The sequence below is a fragment of the Nestor notabilis genome, unplaced genomic scaffold, assembly GCF_000696875.1.
Source record: "Nestor notabilis isolate BGI_N333 unplaced genomic scaffold, ASM69687v1 scaffold11452, whole genome shotgun sequence".
Taxonomy (NCBI): Eukaryota; Metazoa; Chordata; class Aves; order Psittaciformes; family Psittacidae; genus Nestor; species Nestor notabilis.
In genome coordinates this window covers 1-19,649 of record NW_009919718.1, presented here as the reverse complement: position 1 = coordinate 19,649, position 19,649 = coordinate 1, and the positions used below count along the sequence as shown (strand labels likewise).

General features: G+C 42.2%; 2 protein-coding genes across 2 annotated transcripts in view; one reads left to right on the top strand and one right to left on the bottom strand.

The window, feature by feature from the left end:
* Nucleotides 1-6,457, top strand: part of RHBDL3 (rhomboid, veinlet-like 3 (Drosophila)) — a 24,381-nt gene extending 17,924 nt beyond the window's left edge. The window contains exons 5-8 of the mRNA XM_010010354.1: nucleotides 698-810; nucleotides 3,396-3,496; nucleotides 5,471-5,531; nucleotides 6,186-6,457. Coding sequence (XP_010008656.1) covers nucleotides 698-810; nucleotides 3,396-3,496; nucleotides 5,471-5,531; nucleotides 6,186-6,457 — 547 coding nt within the window. The remainder of the gene's footprint in view (nucleotides 1-697; nucleotides 811-3,395; nucleotides 3,497-5,470; nucleotides 5,532-6,185) is intronic.
* Nucleotides 6,458-15,535: 9,078 nt separating this feature from the next.
* On the bottom strand, nucleotides 15,536-19,010 carry LOC104402467 (chromosome unknown open reading frame, human C17orf75; the record flags this gene model as incomplete). The annotated part of the gene is made up of 8 exons (XM_010010353.1): nucleotides 15,536-15,745; nucleotides 16,246-16,349; nucleotides 16,870-17,006; nucleotides 17,120-17,184; nucleotides 17,672-17,791; nucleotides 18,064-18,121; nucleotides 18,317-18,457; nucleotides 18,885-19,010. Coding segments are annotated over 8 exons (961 nt in total), but the record flags the coding sequence as incomplete, so codon positions are not given.
* Nucleotides 19,011-19,649: the final 639 nt, after the last annotated feature.

Genomic DNA, 19,649 nt, shown 5'->3' with positions numbered 1-19,649 from the left:
AGCAGGAGTTCTGCTATCAAATAGAATGGAAGGTGAACAGAAAGCTTCAGTGAATGCACCTTGTGTCTCATCTAACCAGAGATAAAAATGTCCTCTGCTTCCCATTCTGACCATGCTCACATTGGTGCAGGCACAGCAGAAAAGGGTTGTGGTCAGATAGCACAAACAGTAAAGCAGCGTTATGTGTCACATGGAATTGGCAACTGTCTTGGCACTGTTAATTTTATCTTTGCTCTTGACTTAATGTCTGCTCCCCATCATAGCAGTGCAACATGTGCAGAGAAAGGCTGCATCATTAGGAGGGGAGAAGGAAGGACCAGGTCAAGTTCTGGGCTTCTGTTCCAGGCTCTGCTGCCATCTTGCTGCTTTTTTGGACAAATCATTTCATTTCTTCAAATGGGGAAAAAAAAAAAGCAGAAAAAATAAAGAAGTCTCACTAAGGATGAAACTTGCTGTGAGGTCTTTGGCTGAAAGGACCTGGGTGGATGTGAAAGACAATGAGCAGCAAGGAGGGAAGAAACATTGCAGCTCTTAGTCTGAGTTTTTCCAGGAACCATTGTTTTTCCCAGTGTTACAATCTACTTCCAGGAAGCAGGTGCTATTTGATTTCCTTCCCAGGATACCTCTGTCTCACGGGTAGAGAAGGGAGACAAAGAGTTTTAGAAAAGAAGACAACTGTTGTTTTTCCTTGCTGCAGGATAGAACACCTTGGACTCAATGTTGTCCTCCAGCTCTTGGTTGGGGTTCCCCTGGAAATGGTGCATGGAGCTGCGAGGATCAGTTTTGTGTACGTTGCTGGAGTTGTGGCAGGTAGGTGACACTTCTGAATGGCCCAGAAGGAGAAGCAATCTGAAAATGGTCTGTGCTGACTTTTGTGTAGGAAATGTTTTGTGACGTTTGGGTGTAGAAGAGGAGCAGCCCATTGATCTTCTGTGTGTTGAAATTATTTTGGAGGCTGGAAATGGGAAATATGGCACAACTTGACATCTCTTTCTAACTAGCCATGGTCTGTGTGTTTAGGAGACCTGCTAAAAAAGCACCAACAACCTCTTACTTTAAAAGAGCCTTACTTTAGATGGCCTTCCTGAATGTGGAGGTCATGCTACTGCTTTCCTCTTGTGTCCCACAAAGGCCTAGAAGGTGGCATCACAGGTATCCCTGCATGAAGAGTCATCTTTTTATTTCCAGGTCTTGTTGCATTTTGCAGTTGTTATTATTTGCATTTCCAGTTCTTATTGCATTTTGCCCTGTGCTGTCTGCTTTCTACAGCCTGAGTAAGCAAGAAGTATTTGGTTGTAGGTGGTGAGCAGTGCACGGGAATCTGGAAATTCATTTAATCATAAGCCATGGGGTTTGATTGATTTTTAGTTTGAGCTGTATTGCTTTTATTTATGTTTGGCATTTCCAGCAGTTTGGAGGTGATGGAGGTTAGCTGACAATAGATCAACATCTAATTAAAACAGGAGGAGGGTGTGAGAACAACCAAGAGCTTCACAGGGAACTCCGACAACAACTCATTGCCTTAGTTGAAGATTTATGGTGGGTTTTTTCCCAGCTACATAATCTTATTTTTTCCATAATGAGCAGATAAAGCCTTTGTAAAACGGGCTGCATCAGGTGCTAATAAATCCTACATTCCAGGAGAGACACTGCAGAAAGAATAATTAGACTAGGACGCAGGAGTAGGCATGGTACAAACACAACGCTGTTTAATGCAGAGAAAGGAGTTAGCAGACCAGCTCCACCACCCTTAGCTTGTTATTTTAATAAGCACTAACTAAAGTGGTCTCCTGTCTGCAACTTTCCGGGCAAACTTTTCTACATAGATCTACCTGCCAACCCTGGGTCTTCATTTGTGTATGTGTAAATACACATAGCACCTCTGTGCAAGGGGAGGTGAGCCTTGAATCTGCTGCAGTTGAGCCCAGGTGAGCAGCGAGAGTTGCCTTTGGCCACGGACCTGCTGGCAGGGTCTACAGGGACAGAGGCAGGTTTTACTGGGGGTTAGGCTGGGCTGAATGCCCAGAGCTCTGGAAACCTGTGGCCAGTGCCTGAGTGAGGCTCACCCGGCACTACTGGTTCATTTCATGACCCCATTTTTTTTCTAAGACAAGCTGCCACGTGCTCACAGAGTAGCCTTTCACACCTTATGACCTATAAATCATGGAAGAAAGTACCAAATAGAAAGGAAAAACTTCCTTTCTTAGTGCAGGTCAGAACTAAGTATGACTGGACAGTCACACGCAGAAAAGTATCTCATGATACACTTAGCTGTTTGAACTGTTAGCCAGTTATTAAACATGCTTTACCTTTTGTCATGTGTCAGGAGAGAAAGAGGCATACTTATGCTGAGGATCTGGCAATATAAAGATAACACAGCTCCTAAACAATCAGGAAGAAGCAGTAAAATGTTGACATGGGCCACAATGGCCACTCCCTACTTTCATGCATTTAATCTCATTTATCTGGCTTTACTAAGAAGACACGTTGAGGTTGAGACTGCAAGTGAAGTGTCTGAGGACTTAACTGCCAAGTTCTCATTACTCCTTTCTTAACTTCTCATTAATTTTTTCTTTAAGTGACAGTGTTTATGAGCTGAGAAGTCTTAGGGCCATACAGCGGAGGAGGGAGCTATGAGCACAGTTGGCTGGTAGAACCTCAGCACTTTTCTTGACCCAGAATCTGTTTCTCATTCCTGTTTATCACAAAGGTCTTCATTCTCCCTGCCTTGTCTGCCTTTATCTCTTTATGTCTTAAATTACTCTTCAAGTTTGCAATGAAAGGAGCTTTGAGCATATCCCAGCCTCCAATTGGGATAAGGAGAAGCAGTTGTCTATGTTTGGGCTATGTATTGTTTTTAGTGGGGCCTTTATGTGACTGACCTGTCATTTGTTATCTTGTGTTCACTGCCTCCACCCTGGTTATTTTTAGCTGGTTTTACTCTAAAGTTTTGTAAGTAACAGGCTGTGCTTTGATCAGAGGCCTGTGCCAAGTAACAAGTCCCCAGTTCTTTCTCACTGTGCAAATATCTGTCTTGCCAGCATGGGAGCTACTTGTATTTTGTTTTCAGGTGAGGAACAAGATACAGACATCTGTCTCCTGCTTCCTTGTTGTTTTAATCAGGGTGTAAGTGCTTTTTTTGCAGGATAGGTTTGAAAATACTTTGCTACCTTGCTTGGCTGCTTTTAAAGTAGGTGCAGAAGAATCAGTCAGTCAGTGTCTTGGCAGTTTTACAGGACTGAATTAGCTCCACAAGCCAATTGATCCCCCCCCCTCCCTTCTCTTTCAGAGACCTGCAGCAATTAGCACAAAACAGGCAGTAGCAGAGATGTAGAGTAGGAGAAAGTGTGCTTATTTGGCTGAAGATTGTCACAAACCCTTGTTCTTCCTCCCAGGGTCCCTGGCAGTGTCAGTAGCTGATATGACTGCGCCTGTGGTGGGCTCCTCTGGAGGCGTGTATGCTCTTGTCTCAGCCCACTTGGCCAATATAGTCATGGTGAGTACCAGAATGACTGTCTAACCTCTTCAGAAGTGAGCCAGGTCTGGTGGCCCAAAGGGTTTGGAAACAGAACCTGACCCAGCTGTTGTTCATTCAGAGCTTGCCCCAGTTAAGAGTCTTCTCAGTGGCGTGGTCCTGGGATGGAATTGTTACACTGCAGTTGTTGGTACCCTGATGAGTGGTACCTTGCCAGAAGCCAAAGATGCTGGTAACCCAAGACTTACCAGTATACTCTAGGCTATCAGCTCTCCTTGCAGGGGCTGATAGATGTCTTTGGAGAAAAAGGCTTTGCCAGAGGTGTGTGGAGAGTCTTCGCTGGTTACTTCCCAAACTTCTTAGAACATTGCCAAGTGTCCTGTTATTTCATTACTCACTGGCCTCCTCCAAATCTATTTAGCAACTGCTACCCCAGCATCTCTATTTCCATTATCTGCTGCCTCTCTTCTCATCTGAAATTACTTTTACTGCCTTTCCCATTCTGGTGGAGTTTTTTTGCTTTTCTTTCCCCCTTTTCTCTCTCTCTGCTCCCTTAGTCTCTAGATGTGATGCTCCCTTGTGCTGAAAGACATGCTGGCCATTTGCTGGTAAAGCACAGTCCTGCATGGGTGCTTTGAGCATGCTGGGAAGACACGAGACTGTTGCAGGGAGGATCCCTTGAATCTTCTGTTCCCCTGTGCCTCCTGGTAACCAAAGGAAACGAAAATATTCGTCCTCGTAATAATAAATATTCCTGGAATTAAATACATAAAATAACCAATGGGGAAGCAATAAAGTGTGTCACCCAAAGGAAAAGAGTGGGGAGGACTTCAGAACAGTTACATGGAAATGAAAACTGAAGGAAGCAACACAGCATTAATCAGCATGAGTTCAGAGCCTTCTTGCTGGGTTAGATGTCTCTGTGGAGAGGGAAAATGAGTTACTTATTTTGTAGAGATTGCATTTTTGCAGTCACAGAAGTGATTTACAGATAGATCCCACATAAAACTTGAAGATATGTAATATGTATTGCAGAATATTCAGCAGGCTGAAAAGTCACTGGGTGCCATTAAAGTTTACAAGCACTTTTTTTACTCCTTCAGCGTGATGAGCAGGGAGGTTTTCACAAGCAGCTTAGCTAGCTTGCTATCTCACACCACCTCCAACAGGCAGCATTTCACTTAGACACTTAATAGTATACATAATAATACATCTGAGTTCCCCAGGACATGATCTCTATTTCCTGTTTGGAAATCTGTGCAAGTGGAAAAGGAGGAATTTAAACATTTCTCCAATGATTTCTGACTACCATTCAGAGATTCTTATTCCACTGTATAAATTAATGGCCAAGCCTGAAGACAGAGGAGGCCAAATCCGGGCTTTCTTACGACACTGTGCCCTTGTTATGCTTTTATTGAGGTCCTTATTGTTTGTGTGTGCTCTGTTGAATACCTGAGCTGCAGAATTTCAGGGAGCCTGAGGTACAGGACAGTGTTGTGCCTCCAGGTGAATCATGTTGAGCTGTGTCATGTTAACTACTTGACAGAATTTTCTTTGATGTAGCCTAATTCAACACGGTTTTGCAGCGTAGGTAAATTGAGATGTTTTCAGAAGCCAGAATTTAAGGTGAAACATCATACTAACACATTAAACATGAGTCTGTCTGAAGAACAGAGAATGGCAAGGCCAGCCAAAGACCATGCCACACAGCTGCGTGTCAGGCAAGGAAAGTCAGTAAGGCTGCCAGGCAAAGAAGTTCTGGACCGTCCATAGCGTGGACATGCCTGCAGTACATCCTTTATGGTTATGTGCTCTGGGATTGACAGATCCGTGTTTGGTGTGGTGAGTGGAGAGTTCACAGCCATGTGGCAAAGGCTATGAAAGGGGTATGTTTCAGGGACGGTCATCCTTGATGCTCTTCCACTGAAGTTCTGGATGTAAAATCCCTCCAGATTTGCATGCAGCATCACGTTGTTTTCCTTGTCTCTTTTCCAGAACTGGTCAGGAATGAAGTGCCAATTCAAACTGCTGCGCATGGCTGTTGCCTTGATCTGTAGTAAGTACCATGCAATACTTGGCACACGCACAATCCTGTTTTGTTTGTCCTTGTCATAAGAGTTCATGCTGGTTCAGAGGGGTTTGACTTTGCACCAGTTTTGGTAGGAACCTACAGCTGGACCTTCTGGAAGCTGAAACCACAACACTCTCAAATGCAGATTTGGGCTTTCAACACAAGCATTTGTAAATGAGGGTTTGTTGTTAGCCAGCATCTGTAGCTTGTGGCATTTGGGAAGCTCTGGGACATAAACTTGCCTTGCTTTTGAATTTGCAAACAAGGAATGCTTTTGCAATGATAATACTTAGGTTTCCTAAAGCATTTCACATATGGGATGGCAAGAGCATGTGTGTATAATGCACCTTGCCAATTGTCTTCAAAGTCTAACTTATTTTTTGGTGGTTTTGGATAAATTATGGAAGGGGACTATTCCCCTTCCTGTCTACGCTCCCACAAACCCAGACCACTTACAACCTGGGAGAGCTCATGTCTGTGCGCCACAACCCTAACATAGCCATAGCTTCCCAGCTTCCCCATGCTCATCTTAGAAGGCAGTTTCTCCCACTCCATCTCTTCAGGGATGCAGTGCTGCCTGCAAAATGGACTTACGGAGTGGATCTAGACAATTAATATCTTTCTCCTTCTTTGTTCCAGTGAGCTTTGAATTTGGAAGAGCCGTGTGGCTGCGATTCCACCCCTCCGCTTACCCACCCTGCCCACACCCCAGCTTCATGGCTCACCTGGGAGGGGTGGTGGTTGGAATCACTCTTGGTGTCATAATCCTGAGGAACTATGAGCAGAGACTCCAAGATCAGACTTTATGGTGGATCTTCCTTTCTATTTATGTCATTTTTGTCTTGTTTGCCATCTTCTGGAACATTTTTGCCTACAGCCTGTTGGATCTAAAGCTACCTCCCCCTCCCTGATGACATGGGACAGAAACTCGAGACCAGAAGTCATCTGTCAGCTATGCTAAGTGAATGAAGATGGAGGATCTATTTTTATATTTAACTTAGGGGAGGATGATTCTTTTGAACACAGGTGTGTGCTGGAGGAGATGCTTAAAGATCTCATGAAAGAATGGGCTGGTCAGTTTGTTCACAAATCTAGCAGGTACTGTAAAACTGACTGGCCTGCTCCTGCAGTTGCTGGGCTCCCATGGGGCAGCTTACACCTGGGCACTGAGCACTTGGTTTGTTAGCACACATCAGGATTTTGTACAAGATATTTGTATATTCCAGGTCAGTGCTGGAATTATGGCCAGTGGTTGAAGGAATCTCCTCAATGTTACTGAACACTAAAAGGGAAACAAGCAGACATTTGTTCATGAGAGACTCGCATGGTACTCACAAGGCAGCTTGGGTTTGGTTTCTGAGGACACATATGACTGTTCAGCCATACCAGTGCCACTGTCTAATTACTTGAATGCTTTTTAAGATATTTTAGCCTACGGTGAAACTTGTATTATGCACCTTTCAAAGGATTCAGCAGAACTCAATCACCCAAAGTGATGGAGACTGGTCTTCAACTACAGGTCAAAAGAAATTGCACTATAAACCTTGGAAATCTTAGAGTGTTGTGGACACCCAGCCAGAGGGGACTTTTGCTGTGCATGTTTCACCTGATTTTAATTCATTATCCCCCCTCCCCAGCCTGCTGTGGCAGAGGGTGTAGCTGGGGGTTCTTTTTGAGGTGGAGAAAATGGAGGGCAAATGTTCAATTGTGTTTTTATCAGCTGACAATCAGGTGCAGTTTTCTTCTCACTTTATTTCTGGCCACATTGATCAAACACCTAACCCGCAGTGAGATCCCAGCAAGGATCTCAACTCTTCCAGCAGGTTCTTACTAGAAAAGTGGGACCAGGATCACCTATAGCAGCGCAGCGTGGGGACTATCTAGTCTTTACAGCCATACAATCCATTTGGGACCATATCTGTCCATGGAAGTCATTGGAGTTGAATCAGGTTGTGTGTAGCACTGCTTTCCCACTGAAGTGGACAGGGTGTTACTGTGTTGCAGTGATCATTGTGAAGTTGATTAAAATGGTTTTAAAGTGACTGCTAAATGGTGAGGAGCCTCTTCCTGAGGTGAGGGATGTTCAGGGGCTCCAGGCAACAATCAGTTGCAATGATGCCTTTTTCTTTAACATTGGCCAAGCCAGGTTTTAGCAATCTGTGTCTGGTCTGTAGCACAGCCCATACCGTTGCCTGCACGGATCTGGGGATCAGACTGGAACATCTGTGGCACAAGCAATGCTCTTAGGTACTGTTCTCTGTAAAGTGCTTATGTTATTTTTCATCTCACTTTAGAGAGCTGCCAAACTACAGTCCAGGATTGTGGATGCCCTTCTTTTCTCTCCCATTTACCCACCTAGTTTGATGGCCTGGATAAAGCAGCCATAGGAGTCTCTCTAGACTAGCTTCTCTCTTCCTTTTTGCTCTTTGCATACTGGTGCCCAGGCACCAGCCACCAAAGCCTTCCACAGCACATCTCACAGACACTGTAGCAGTTGTGTTTGCTCTGTAGCAAAATGTCTCTGTATTGTGGACTTTATTGTCTCAGCTGTGCAATGAGTGCTGCCAGATAGCACAAACGAGGAGGAGGAGTCTGTCCTTCTAGAGAGGACATTCACAAGTGCTTATCAGCTGCCCTCTTTTCTGCCTCTTATGGGAGAAATCTCTCTGATCTGGAAGGGTGAAGTTCTGCTCTCAGAGTATGCATAGTACAACTCCTGTTGCCCTGGGGGAAGAAAAGGGGCAGAAAATAAGTGTTTCTACAGCCTGGAATAAGCCTTACCTGCAAAAGAAACAATTTTGGCACCTTTGTGCACAGAAATGGGATCTCTGAGGGCAATTGCACACTTGTTGTAGTACTACAGTGTTCATGGGTCCTCAGATCAAGGAACAAGAGGAAGGGATAAGGGTGACAGCTCTGTCTTGGGGAAAGGGGTTGGTTCCTGTGCCATTTCACCTCTGCAGTTTGGGTCCAGATCAAAGCATTCATGACAGTTTACATGTGCATCATTTCAGGTGCTGGGCCTGCGAGTCCTGTAGTGGTGGAGATCATCTCCCTGGGGAGCAGCAGGCAAGCAGGAGAGCTAGGGCAATACTGACGGGAGCTTGGTCAACACGTAAGGAGGACATTCCTTTCCTCACCTATTGCTAAGCCTTTCTGATTACAGATGCCTTTAAAACAGATGTGAGCAGAAATGGGAATTCTCTGGAAGTTTTAGGAAAACTTTGAACATTTTGGTAGAAAATTTTCATCGCAGCAAATCCCAGAGTACTTTATAACCTACCAGAGTGCACCAGTTGTGGTTTCTCAGCTGAAAGCTACTTAATGCCCATCAGTTTCTCCCCAGTAAATGTTTCTGTTCCTGTCAGTGGTGTGCTCTGGGGTGAAGCAGCAAGCTACCAGTTCAAGGGCCACCAGTTCCTTCATCAGCCTGGCTTCGACCAGCCTATCTGTGCCCCTGCTCAGGAGCAGGAGGGAGCTGAGCAGGGTAATCCAGGCACCATTCTTTAGTCCTTTATCTGTAGATGAACATGGTTGACATGAACTGGTTGAAAACAGCTCTGAAGTTGACCTTATAACTTATTCTTCTAAACTGTCATTCATCTTTCTGACTTTGCTTTTGTGTCCCCTTACCCTGTCTGAGCAAGTCTACAAGCATCCCTGGGGATCAGAAAGGCCAGACTTTAAAGCAGTATTAGATGTATTGTGAGTGAAGATAGGAAACTCTCTTGCATTCCTGCTCATCAGAACTGAATTCTTCCCCCATACATAAAGCAGGTTGTGCACAGAGCCTGTTGTCTGCTGAGAATCTATCAGCGCGAGGAGTCAGGAGCAGTGCAAAGTGCTTAAGTTTTTATAATATTATTTCTTTCGTCATTCAAACAACACTGTGAAAACTTGATGTGTTTTTACAGACTATAGAGTAATTCAGTTATGTTATTTTCTAATGCACCCAGAGTGCCACAGTGCTGCAGCACCAGGGAGCTAACAGCAGCCAGGCTTTTCCTTTACCTCCAGACGTCCTTGAAGCTGCTGGCTTAAGTCAGAGATGTAATATTCTGCATCCTGCTCATTTGTGGTTCCAACTTGTCACAGTCAACAGCTTGTTCCTGGAGGAGCCGTCCACTGAGGGTCGGGTTTTGGTGATTCTTTTGGTCTTATTTCAGCTGCTGCCAGGATTTTACATCAGTCAGAGAAAATGTGAATCTATTGAGCCTTACAGATGTGCAGTGCTAGAGCAGAAGGCGAGGACTGCTACCGACAGATGAATTTGAACAGTGCACGTTAGAGGAAGTTATTTTATGCTTGTGTCCTTGAGTGAGGACACACCTGTGCTGGACTTCCCTTTTAGTAAGTATATTGCAGCACTGGTCCAGGATGGGTGCAGGGAGCAGAAGTGCAGACTGGGAGAGCCGTGGTGCTGGCTGTGGAGCTCCTTCAGGGACATCTGCCGGCAGCACGGCACAGCACAGCACAAGACGGGGCTTGCCAATTGCACCTTTGATTCCTAGATGCTTGGAGACAGGCAGAGATTAATTTTGCACACACTGGTAAGGAGGAGGGGGAGGCTTGTAAGGGAAGTGATGAGAGGAGGTTATAAGAAACCATCTCTGAGTGAGGTGTAGGGGAGCTGTTAAATGCTGATGAATTTACTTTTGAGTTTACTTAGAGTTCTTAAAACAACATCTCATGTCACTCTTTACCCATCAGTCGATGAGGAATCTTAGCACTTACGTGGCATACTGTGATTCTTCACTACTTGCTCCTTTAGCAGTAGGAAGTATTTTATCAATGGGAGAGGGGGAGGCCAGAGAAATCATCATTGTCTGAGGCTGCTGGACTAGAAATACCGCTCAGGGATTCTGTATCCCAAGACCTTGCTCCTTCTGATGAGTTATGCTGCCCAGATTAGATAGTTTCAATTTGAGCTGGGGCATGAAGGGTGGACTCTGACACATTTAGAGCTGGTGCTAAAATGACAGCTATCTGCTGACCTCACAAGACAGCTGCTGTTTTGTGCCAATATTTAGTCTCACAGGACGGTGGGTAGGCCTTTCACACACACTTCAGTGGGACTTTCACACCTGCTTCAGTGAGTAAAGAGCTCAAAGTCTGTTTACATAGATCCAAGCTCAGCTCAATTGCTTTGGAAACCCCACCCACTGGCTTTACCCAAAGTGGAACTGGAGGATATGGATGTAGTTCAACACCGGCAACCTCTGGAGGTAAGCTGGGATCTAGAGAGCAAAGGGCAGCACCTCTGGGGTTTCAGCCTCTTTGAATATTGCTGCTGTTGTGTTTCTTTTATAGCAGTGGCTGCTCTGCAGTGCTCTGTGCTACGACTCAAAAATTCCTCCTGCAATCACTGCTGCTGAGAGCTGGTTATAAAGGAAAACAGTGCGTTTTGCAGCTCTATAAAGAAAGAATCACACATAAGGCAGAAACCAAGCTTATTTAAAGGTAAATGTATTTTTAGTGTCACCATTAATCATTGGCTTTTAATTGGGAAAAGCTTTCTAATGAGGTATTTCTGAAATGCCAGTAGTAATGCAGAAAAATTTATGTTTCAGGGTACTTCACACTACAGAGCACAAAATATTCCCTAGGTCTGATTTAAGAAGTAAAAGTACCTTAAATTTCCAGTGAGCTTAATAGATAACGTTAGTCACTGACTGTCTTCTGACTCCCCCACAGTGTCTGTTTAGTTTGCAAATAAAGCTAGATTTATGCAACTTTTCCTTTGCTTACACTACTAATGCTACCAACACGGCCAAGTGTTAAACACAAAGCACTAAACAACGTAATTTTCTGCCTTAAAATACTGAACAAATGATACTTTCCCGTTAAGGGCTAGTAAAACAAAATGATATTTGCAAGGTAAGAGGCTATGGTATGTTTCCAAATATTTTTGTATCGTGCACATTCCGTATATTTTTGTTGTAAGGATATTATTTGAGTGCAGAATCCATTAAATTTTTTTGCTGGTGGTTTGTTTGTTTATTTTCTGTCTCTTTTTTTCTTTTTTTACATTAAATTGAGCTGTTCTACGTGCCAAAAAACCAACCAGGAAGCATTTCAAAGGCAGTTTTATAAGCAGGGCTACACTTAACACAGTATTTAACAAAAGAGCAATTGGTTTCAAGCTCTGCAATATAATCTTCTCATAATGGCATTGATAACTCTTCCTTTATGTCTCTCTAAAAGTGTTTGTCTAAGAGATGAAGGGGAGGGTGAGCTGCTGCTTTATTTCTCCATGAGATACAACAAGGATAACTGGCTTGGGACTCGTATTGAAATTCAGGTCTTGTCCCACCATTTGACAACTGCTGTGCTAGTGCAGTAGTGGCCTCAGAACTGCAGGAAAGTTGATGACCAAGTACATTAGAGTGTTTAAAATGTTATCTTGGGGTGGAGGGTTGTTCTTTTTTTTTAACATCAGTTTCTACTGGATGTCTTTAAATCTCAGAGCCAACACTGGGATTCTTGTCTCTGGAATCAATGGTGGGAACACGACATCCAGGAAGTTCCGCAGCAAACCTCCAACTGATTTAGTTATTTTAGATAGTAAAAATCCTTCCACCAGTGGGGAAGCGGGAGGCTTATTTTGGAAAATATTTTGTGTTCTTATTGGGAAACATTGAGTTAAAGTGTAACTTAAAAAAATTAAGATGTAATAGCAGTAGGTGCTGTCAGATTTGTTACTCTTAAGGGGAGGTAGATCATTGCTACCTCATGTGGGACTCTGCTCTTGATGTTAGTTTTCTGCACTGAACTGAGCTTCCAGATACTTAAATCTCTTTATTCACTAGCTGAGGACTTTCAGCAAGAAGGTAAGGTGGGTTTGTGGGGTTTTGTCAGTTAATACAGGTCGTGTTACTGTCTGCTAGAACCATACATTTTTCTTGCTGGCCAAAATAATTTTAGAAAGGCAAACTAAAGGACATAAATCTGCCAATTCCAGGATCTCTATGGCAGAGAAGGAGCCAAAAGCTGGCAGCCTTGATACTCATCCTTGATCACACAAACTCATAAAAGTCATTATCATCCCTGTAGCTCAAATCATATTCTGTATCATAAACATTGCTCCTAAGTGTGGGAAAGTGAAATACTGGTCGGTGTGTGTGCTACTCCTCTTGGGAGCAGAGGGGAAAAACCCCCCAAACCAGACCCTGATCATTCAGACTGCAAGAGGTGTGAAGGAGTTAAATCTAAACTTGCATTCCTAGGCCTGGGGAGGGTTGTGTTTGGGTGTTTTGGGGGGTTTTGTATGTTCATTTGTTTGTTGGTTGTTTTGGTTTTTCTGTTGTTTCCCCCCCCCCCAAGGCTTTTAAATCAGACCCTTAGATCTACCGTAAAAATCTTTCAGGCTTGCAAATTAAGTGCACATCTCAGCATCTTCTGTCCTTTTGTGTGCTTCATCCTGAGCTTTGAATAGCTGATTGCAGGAGGAAGTGTGTAATACTCTCCAGGTATTCATGCAGCTAAACCAGCTGCTTCTGCATTATTTATAATGCTTTTCTTTAATTTCCTTTAGTTTTGTTTTTTTAAAGTAGAATTTTAATGGGATGATGCCAGTAAAACCTGCAATGTCATGAACTACCAGGGTGTATTTCAATGTGTGTGTGTACTTGTGAGCTTGTTGAATTTAGAAGACAGGTAACCTAATGGCCAAGTCTCTGCAAAACTGGCAGAATGAGATATGTTAAAACAAAGGCTGCAGAAAGCAAGAAATTATGTTTGTCATAAGTCCAGCCACTTGCAGTGCTGGGAAAATTCAGGATAAAGAACTTGCAACAGAGAAAGCTGCCTGAAGCTGTCCATTTGTAATGGAGTTACAAATTCATTGGGACTGATACTGAACAGTGCGCTGCCTTGAGAAGGAGAAGCTGCAACAAGACTAAGCAAAGTTTTACAGTTAAGGTTAAAAATATCTGGATTTTGATGGGTGATTTATGATAATTTACCTAGCAAACAAAACAAATCTTACTTAAGTGAGTGTAGTGCAGGTCACAGGATAACAGGATAATTCAGGTTATAAGGGACTTCAGCTGATTTCTAGTCCAACCTCCTGCTCAGGACAGGGTCAGCTATAGGAGGTAGTGCAGGTCGATCAGCACTTCAACCAGTTTATTCTTGAAAAATTCCAGGGATTAAGACTGGGCAGAGCAATTGTGGCTGCATCTCAGGAGCAGTTTATCACCACAGTATTGCTCTCTGTAAATATGAAGTCTGGCACATAGAACACCCGGCCCCACTTGCCACCTAGCACAGGACAGGACTAGTGCAATGGTTTCTTACGCTGCTGCCAGATCACAGCTACGTGTTCTTCAACCCAACCTCTTTTGTGTTAGTGTTTTCTTGAGCACTGAGCTCTTCCCTGCCTCCTGATCAGACAAAACACTACACGGTCAGTGCTCCAACTTCATTAAAAATGTCTAAGACCAACAAAGGTGACATGTTTTAGTGAGTGGTGCTGCTACACTCACTCACTAATGAAATATTCTCAAGGAGAAAAATTGTTACCTCTCAGAGCTCCTACACATCAGAGAATAAGGGGTTTGTTTTCTTTCACACTACTTTCATGTTCTTCTCTGACTTGCCCATATATGTCATGTGTCACCTCGGCTGTCACTATGACACTACACTAGCAGCTCCTCTGCATTGGGTAAATAACGGGTTTTAAACAGGAGACATAGAGGTCAACACTAGTTTATAATTTATTGTAGGCACACTGTTAAGGATTTTAATGTTTTATTGTAAACCTTGTTATAGGTTCAAGACAGTGGTGTCACAGGAAAGCACTCAACTTCTGTCATCACAGCACAGAGCACTGGCAGAACAGTCAAACTGCATTAATAGGACTGTTACAGTTACTGTTTGAGGGAGAGTTGTCCAAATGCCTGATGTCAGGCATTCAAACACCCTCTGCTACAAAGGAAAGCAATGGAGAGTTTTGCTTCTATCAATCACGTCTGCAGAAATAGTCCTCGTTTATGTGGTCACTCAGAGGCCTCAGGAGTTCTGATTCCAGCTGTGGCCAAAGATTTTCTTCATGTATTCTGCTGTCTACATGTCCTATGATGTAGGTAAGACTTCATTGCTGAAATACAGCGAAATGTTATAAAGTCTGAATAATTAATGTGGCAACTTAGTTTACTTGAGTTCCCAAAGAAGTTCCTATTAACTCAAAGTTAATATTTGATCTGTAAAATGTTCAGGTTTAATTCTCCATGACTGAAAAACATATGATTATTTATAGTTATGCACAGTGAGTACTGAGAACATACAAAGGTAGTCTTGATCTAGTGAAGAAGGGGATTTATCAAACAGCCTGGGAATTTAACGTCTGGCCAGTGTATGTATGCATACATACAAGCACATACAGATTCCTACAGCTCTGTTCAGTCTTAAGGCAGTTCTGTTTCATACCAATTCACAGCGTGTTTATCTAGCGACAGCAGAACAAGCTGCCAATTTAAAAGTAGAATGTTGAAATAAGCTACAGACTTGTTACTTGTATTCTCTTACATAAACAAGTATGATTAATTCATTTTGTATCATTTATCCAGATGTTTGTGCTTCTTTAGATATTAAAACTAAAGTCCAGATCTTAATGATTAGACACGAGTATTTTAAAGATATTTAAAAGATTTAAAACACCAAAATGCTTGCCAGGTCAGGGATTGCTTTTTTGGTGCAATGACTGTAAAAACCAAATGTCATGATTTCCTCAGACAACAAGCAATTCGTTTGGAGCATTTGGTAAGCACTGAAAACTGCAGGAGTTGGTATGATCTGATACCTACACATTAAAAAAAGCTCATACTGCTTTCTCTAGAGAAAAGGAGATGAAACTGCAACTTAGCTTTGACTTAGGTAACACTTTTAAATACAAATTAAAAATCCTGCAATAGTGAAACTAAGCTGCACAGAAGAAATGAATAATTTATATAATACCCTCCAACGAGCACAGAATAATTACGATAGTTTTAAGCCACTGATGTTTCTCTCATGAATTCCTCAAGGACTGTCACTACGTTTCTGGCTTCTGGCATTTCTGCATGTTCCACTTTCACAATCTTCAGAAGGATGTCTCCACTGCCACAGTTCTTTAGGAACAGGTAGCACTTGAACAAGGCGTAGTGGTTCATTTCAGCCTGGCGGATAAACCTCTTCAGGTTGTTAATGTCTTGTATAGCCTGGGAAAAGAGTAACAGAGCTTCTTCTTATCCTTCTACATGGAAATAAATCATACTATCATCTGGAAAAGTGGAAGAAAGATAGCAGGAGAAGCAAAAGCATTTCCAATAGGAATTTCATACTACCACTGAAGAGTAACGTAAGAATGGGGTTCTGTCTTTGATACCTATTGCCACTGTTACTGTAACAATGCAGAATGTGTGGACATCACAACTTGGTATGTCCAAATTTGTAGCAGGGGTTCTCCTATTGTGACAGATCACCTAAGAGGTGGGCTTTATTTTAAATATGAGAAAATGCCTTTGAGTACTCAATGAAGAAACTTTCACGCTACTTTACAGTCTGGTCTTGTCAACTACAGTAAGGCAGTCAACTTAAACATTAATTATTTAACGATGTACAGGCACTATAAATAACCTAAAACTTTGCTGCAAAAGGAGTATTTGCTCCCTCAGTAACTGGTGTCTTCTCCAAGTCATTAACATAGATGAACATGTACCTTCAATTTAAAGTTTTCCAGAATCTGTCGGAAGAGAAATGGATTTCCACCTTCTGCACCATTCACAAAAGCATGCATCCAGTCCTCACAGAATCTGTTGCTTCCTGTTACAGGTTCATAAACACAGAGATGAAAAAAGGTAAATGAGCTCAACATAGACTATAGCTGCATTCAGCTGGTTTAATCACTCTCACGTAACAAGTGATACTAGTATACCTGGGCTGGGAAATGCGTCTTACATGTGGAAAAGAAAAGCAAACACAGCTACAGTGATTACATAAAAGTCTGTTCTGATTGTTGAATCCCTTTTCAGAACATTTATCTATTCAATAGGATACAGTTTTGCAGCTTCCCAGAAGTGTACAAGTCTTAGTTTAATGGTCTGCAAGTTAAATGCACCATAGATTTTATTATCAACCATGTTCAAACTAGAGTTCCAGTATGTCTGGTAAAACTAACTGCTGCCTCACAGGAAAACAGCTGTTCCAGTTTCCAGCCAGAATACAACCTTTCTGGGCATGAACCTATGAGATTCTGAATATCCTCAACTACCTCTAACCTCCAGCAGCTGGTGGATGTAAGTAAGTGAGTACCATGAAGAAGCATTCACAGCTGTAATCTCACCTGCATTATGCAGCTGAGGCAGAGGTCCACTACAGTCTATAATCATTGACTTGTGCTGTTCCTCAGTCATGGCAATACACAAGGAGGTCATGGTGCCTTCCTGAACAAGTCCTTGGAGGCTGGCAGCAGCCAGAAACCTGGCAGAAAAAGGTCTTGTGAACTGCTTACTTCTTTACACCTCCTGGACAGCAAGCTGTCATACACAAAAGCCAAGTTACTCACAGGTTCCTTGGTCTCAAAGTATCTTTACCTGCTGATGTCTTTTTCTGTTGTTTCATCTGCATTTTTCACTTCTACAGGAGTATAACTCAAAGCCTTAAAAGAAAAGATATAGTCATTGCATCTGGTTTTACATTCAGAAGACATACAGCAGTTATACTCCATTAGCTATTCCATCCAAAGCTGCCTCAAACTCAGGGACTAGAGCTAGTAGTTTATTTTGTTTCTGGTGAATTACATGAAGCACATCCACAATGTAACATCCCTTTTGGTTCAGAGGAATTATAGCAGTGACAGCTTTCTCATGCTGTTTCTAATTTTCTCATTCTAATTTCAGCTTGCACAGTACTACATAATTTAAAATGAGTTAACTATAAAAAATGACAGAAGAAATTGGTGTGTGCTTCCTTAGCAATAAAGCAGAGAAAAAGGACTTGCACTGAATTAAAAAAACATAGAAGAAAAAAATTGTTCCTCATTTACTCCTGGCTGGGAAAGCAAATGCAAGAAGCCTTTTAAACATGCTGGAGTCACTGAGATTGCTTCTGAACCTCTTTTAGTGATCCAGTTTGAAGACACTTACAGCGTGCAACAAAAAGGCAAGTTTCTCCTGGAAGAGCTGTACCACTCTCTGAATAGGGCATATGGCATTCTCAAACCAGCTTCTCAAGTAGGGGTTAACGTAGGTCTCCAAAGGTTTTTGCTGTAATAAGTTGAAACATTAAAACTTTAGCTACAAATTAGATTTCTACACAAATAGAAGCCTATTAATTATTCAACCTGAGATATTTGGATGTCAGTCTCTTCCTGATTTCAAACCACAGTAAACCAAAATAATAATGAGTTTGACATTTAAAGCTGCACTTGATCAGCAATGAAGGGCATTTTAGGAAATAGAACTGTATTATTATGGTAATAATTAATTTGTGTAAATAGTCATTTTCACCATTTTAAGAAAAAAAAGGTAGGCCTTACCTCCAAATCAAGGTTTATCTTCAGACTTTGAATGTATTTGTCCAGCTCAAGTCTGAAAGTATCTTCTTAAGGAAAATGAGGTGCATCACTTAAGACCTGCATTTTTCCCTTTCAGTAATGGCTGTTACTGACATTTTCAGTTATTGGAAGGTGTGCACAAATGAGCCGGTTTCAAGCAGGAAACGGACAAAATGGGAACATAATTTTTACATCACCTCCCTCTCCACACAGATACAGTTAAAGGTAAGGATATAGTTCTAGACCTTTCTCTGAACCACCTAAGAAACAAACCACATATTCTGGAACATTGATGTCTGACTCCAGTGTAGCCATTTCTAGAATATTTTCTTGTTGGAAACGACAGTAATAACAACCAACTTTATATTCTGGTATGCTATGTGAGAAAAAAAAAATTATTTTGTTATAGATACATCACAATAAATAAGTGCAAAAATCAGACATAGGTGACTTACTTACAGAAACAGTTTTCACTGGGTAGCACTGGTGGTTCCTATGATCAAATATATAGCTCTCAGACTTTCTCTTTTTAACTCTGTGGTGTGATCCCAGTAGTTTAAAAGGAAGTAGCCATGAGCACATGTAGTATTTTTAAGTATTCAAACAGAAAATTATTTACAACAATAGTTTTCTCAAAGCTACCTAGAAAAAGAGGGTAGTGCCACTGCATGAAGCTGTTATTAACAGCATTGATAGAGAGAACATGGAATCAGGATTAAACCCAAGTGCAGCAGATGGCAAGATGTGCAATGCTGCCAGTGCTTCTCACAGTTTCTTATTCACAAATAACATTTTAAGTTTACCTCAGTGCCACTGATGCCACATTCCCCATTCCTTCAAACAGGGCTCCTTTAGTAAGACGCTTAGCGATAAAACTGCGCAGTTCAGTCTCTGCTTCAGCCGGTAAATTAGTGTCCAGCAAGGAGAGGCTTTAAAAAACAAGAAGAAATCCTTAGTAAAAAGCAAATGTTACTGTTTTGTTTCTCTGAACAAGTACAGAACCACCTGCTTCCAGAAGGGGGACTACTGTGATCTCTGTGGCTTACAGGTAACTCTGTGACTTCTGGCCCATTAGAAACACAGGTAGCGGCTTGCTCACTAGACCAGAAGTCTGGAATCCTGGTGTCAGCTGATGCTGAACTCAGCAGCTACGAACAAGTCACTCTTTATTCTTACGTTTCCCTAGTTGTAACATAGCGCAACAACTCCGTTACAGAGCTTGTGGAAAGATAAGATGTCCATTTAAAATTGCTTAATAGATTTTAAATTATCTTTTCTCTACATGAAGACTTAAGTCAATACAGAAATGACAAGTATTAGCAAGAAAGAAAACAGAGTTCAAATTCAAATAGAATAGTTTATCTTTAATATGTTATTTGAGCTCTGTAGTTGTGTCCAATGCCTAGGTATTCCAGAAATGGAATTCCATGGTTTCACAATGGTTTCTCGTTTGAAGGGACTTCAGTGTACTTCTGACTATTTGCAGTACGGCAAAGACATGAACATGGGGTGTTACAGGCGATGATGCTGTTCTGCAGATGGGCTTTACCTGAAGTCTTCGCTGGAGG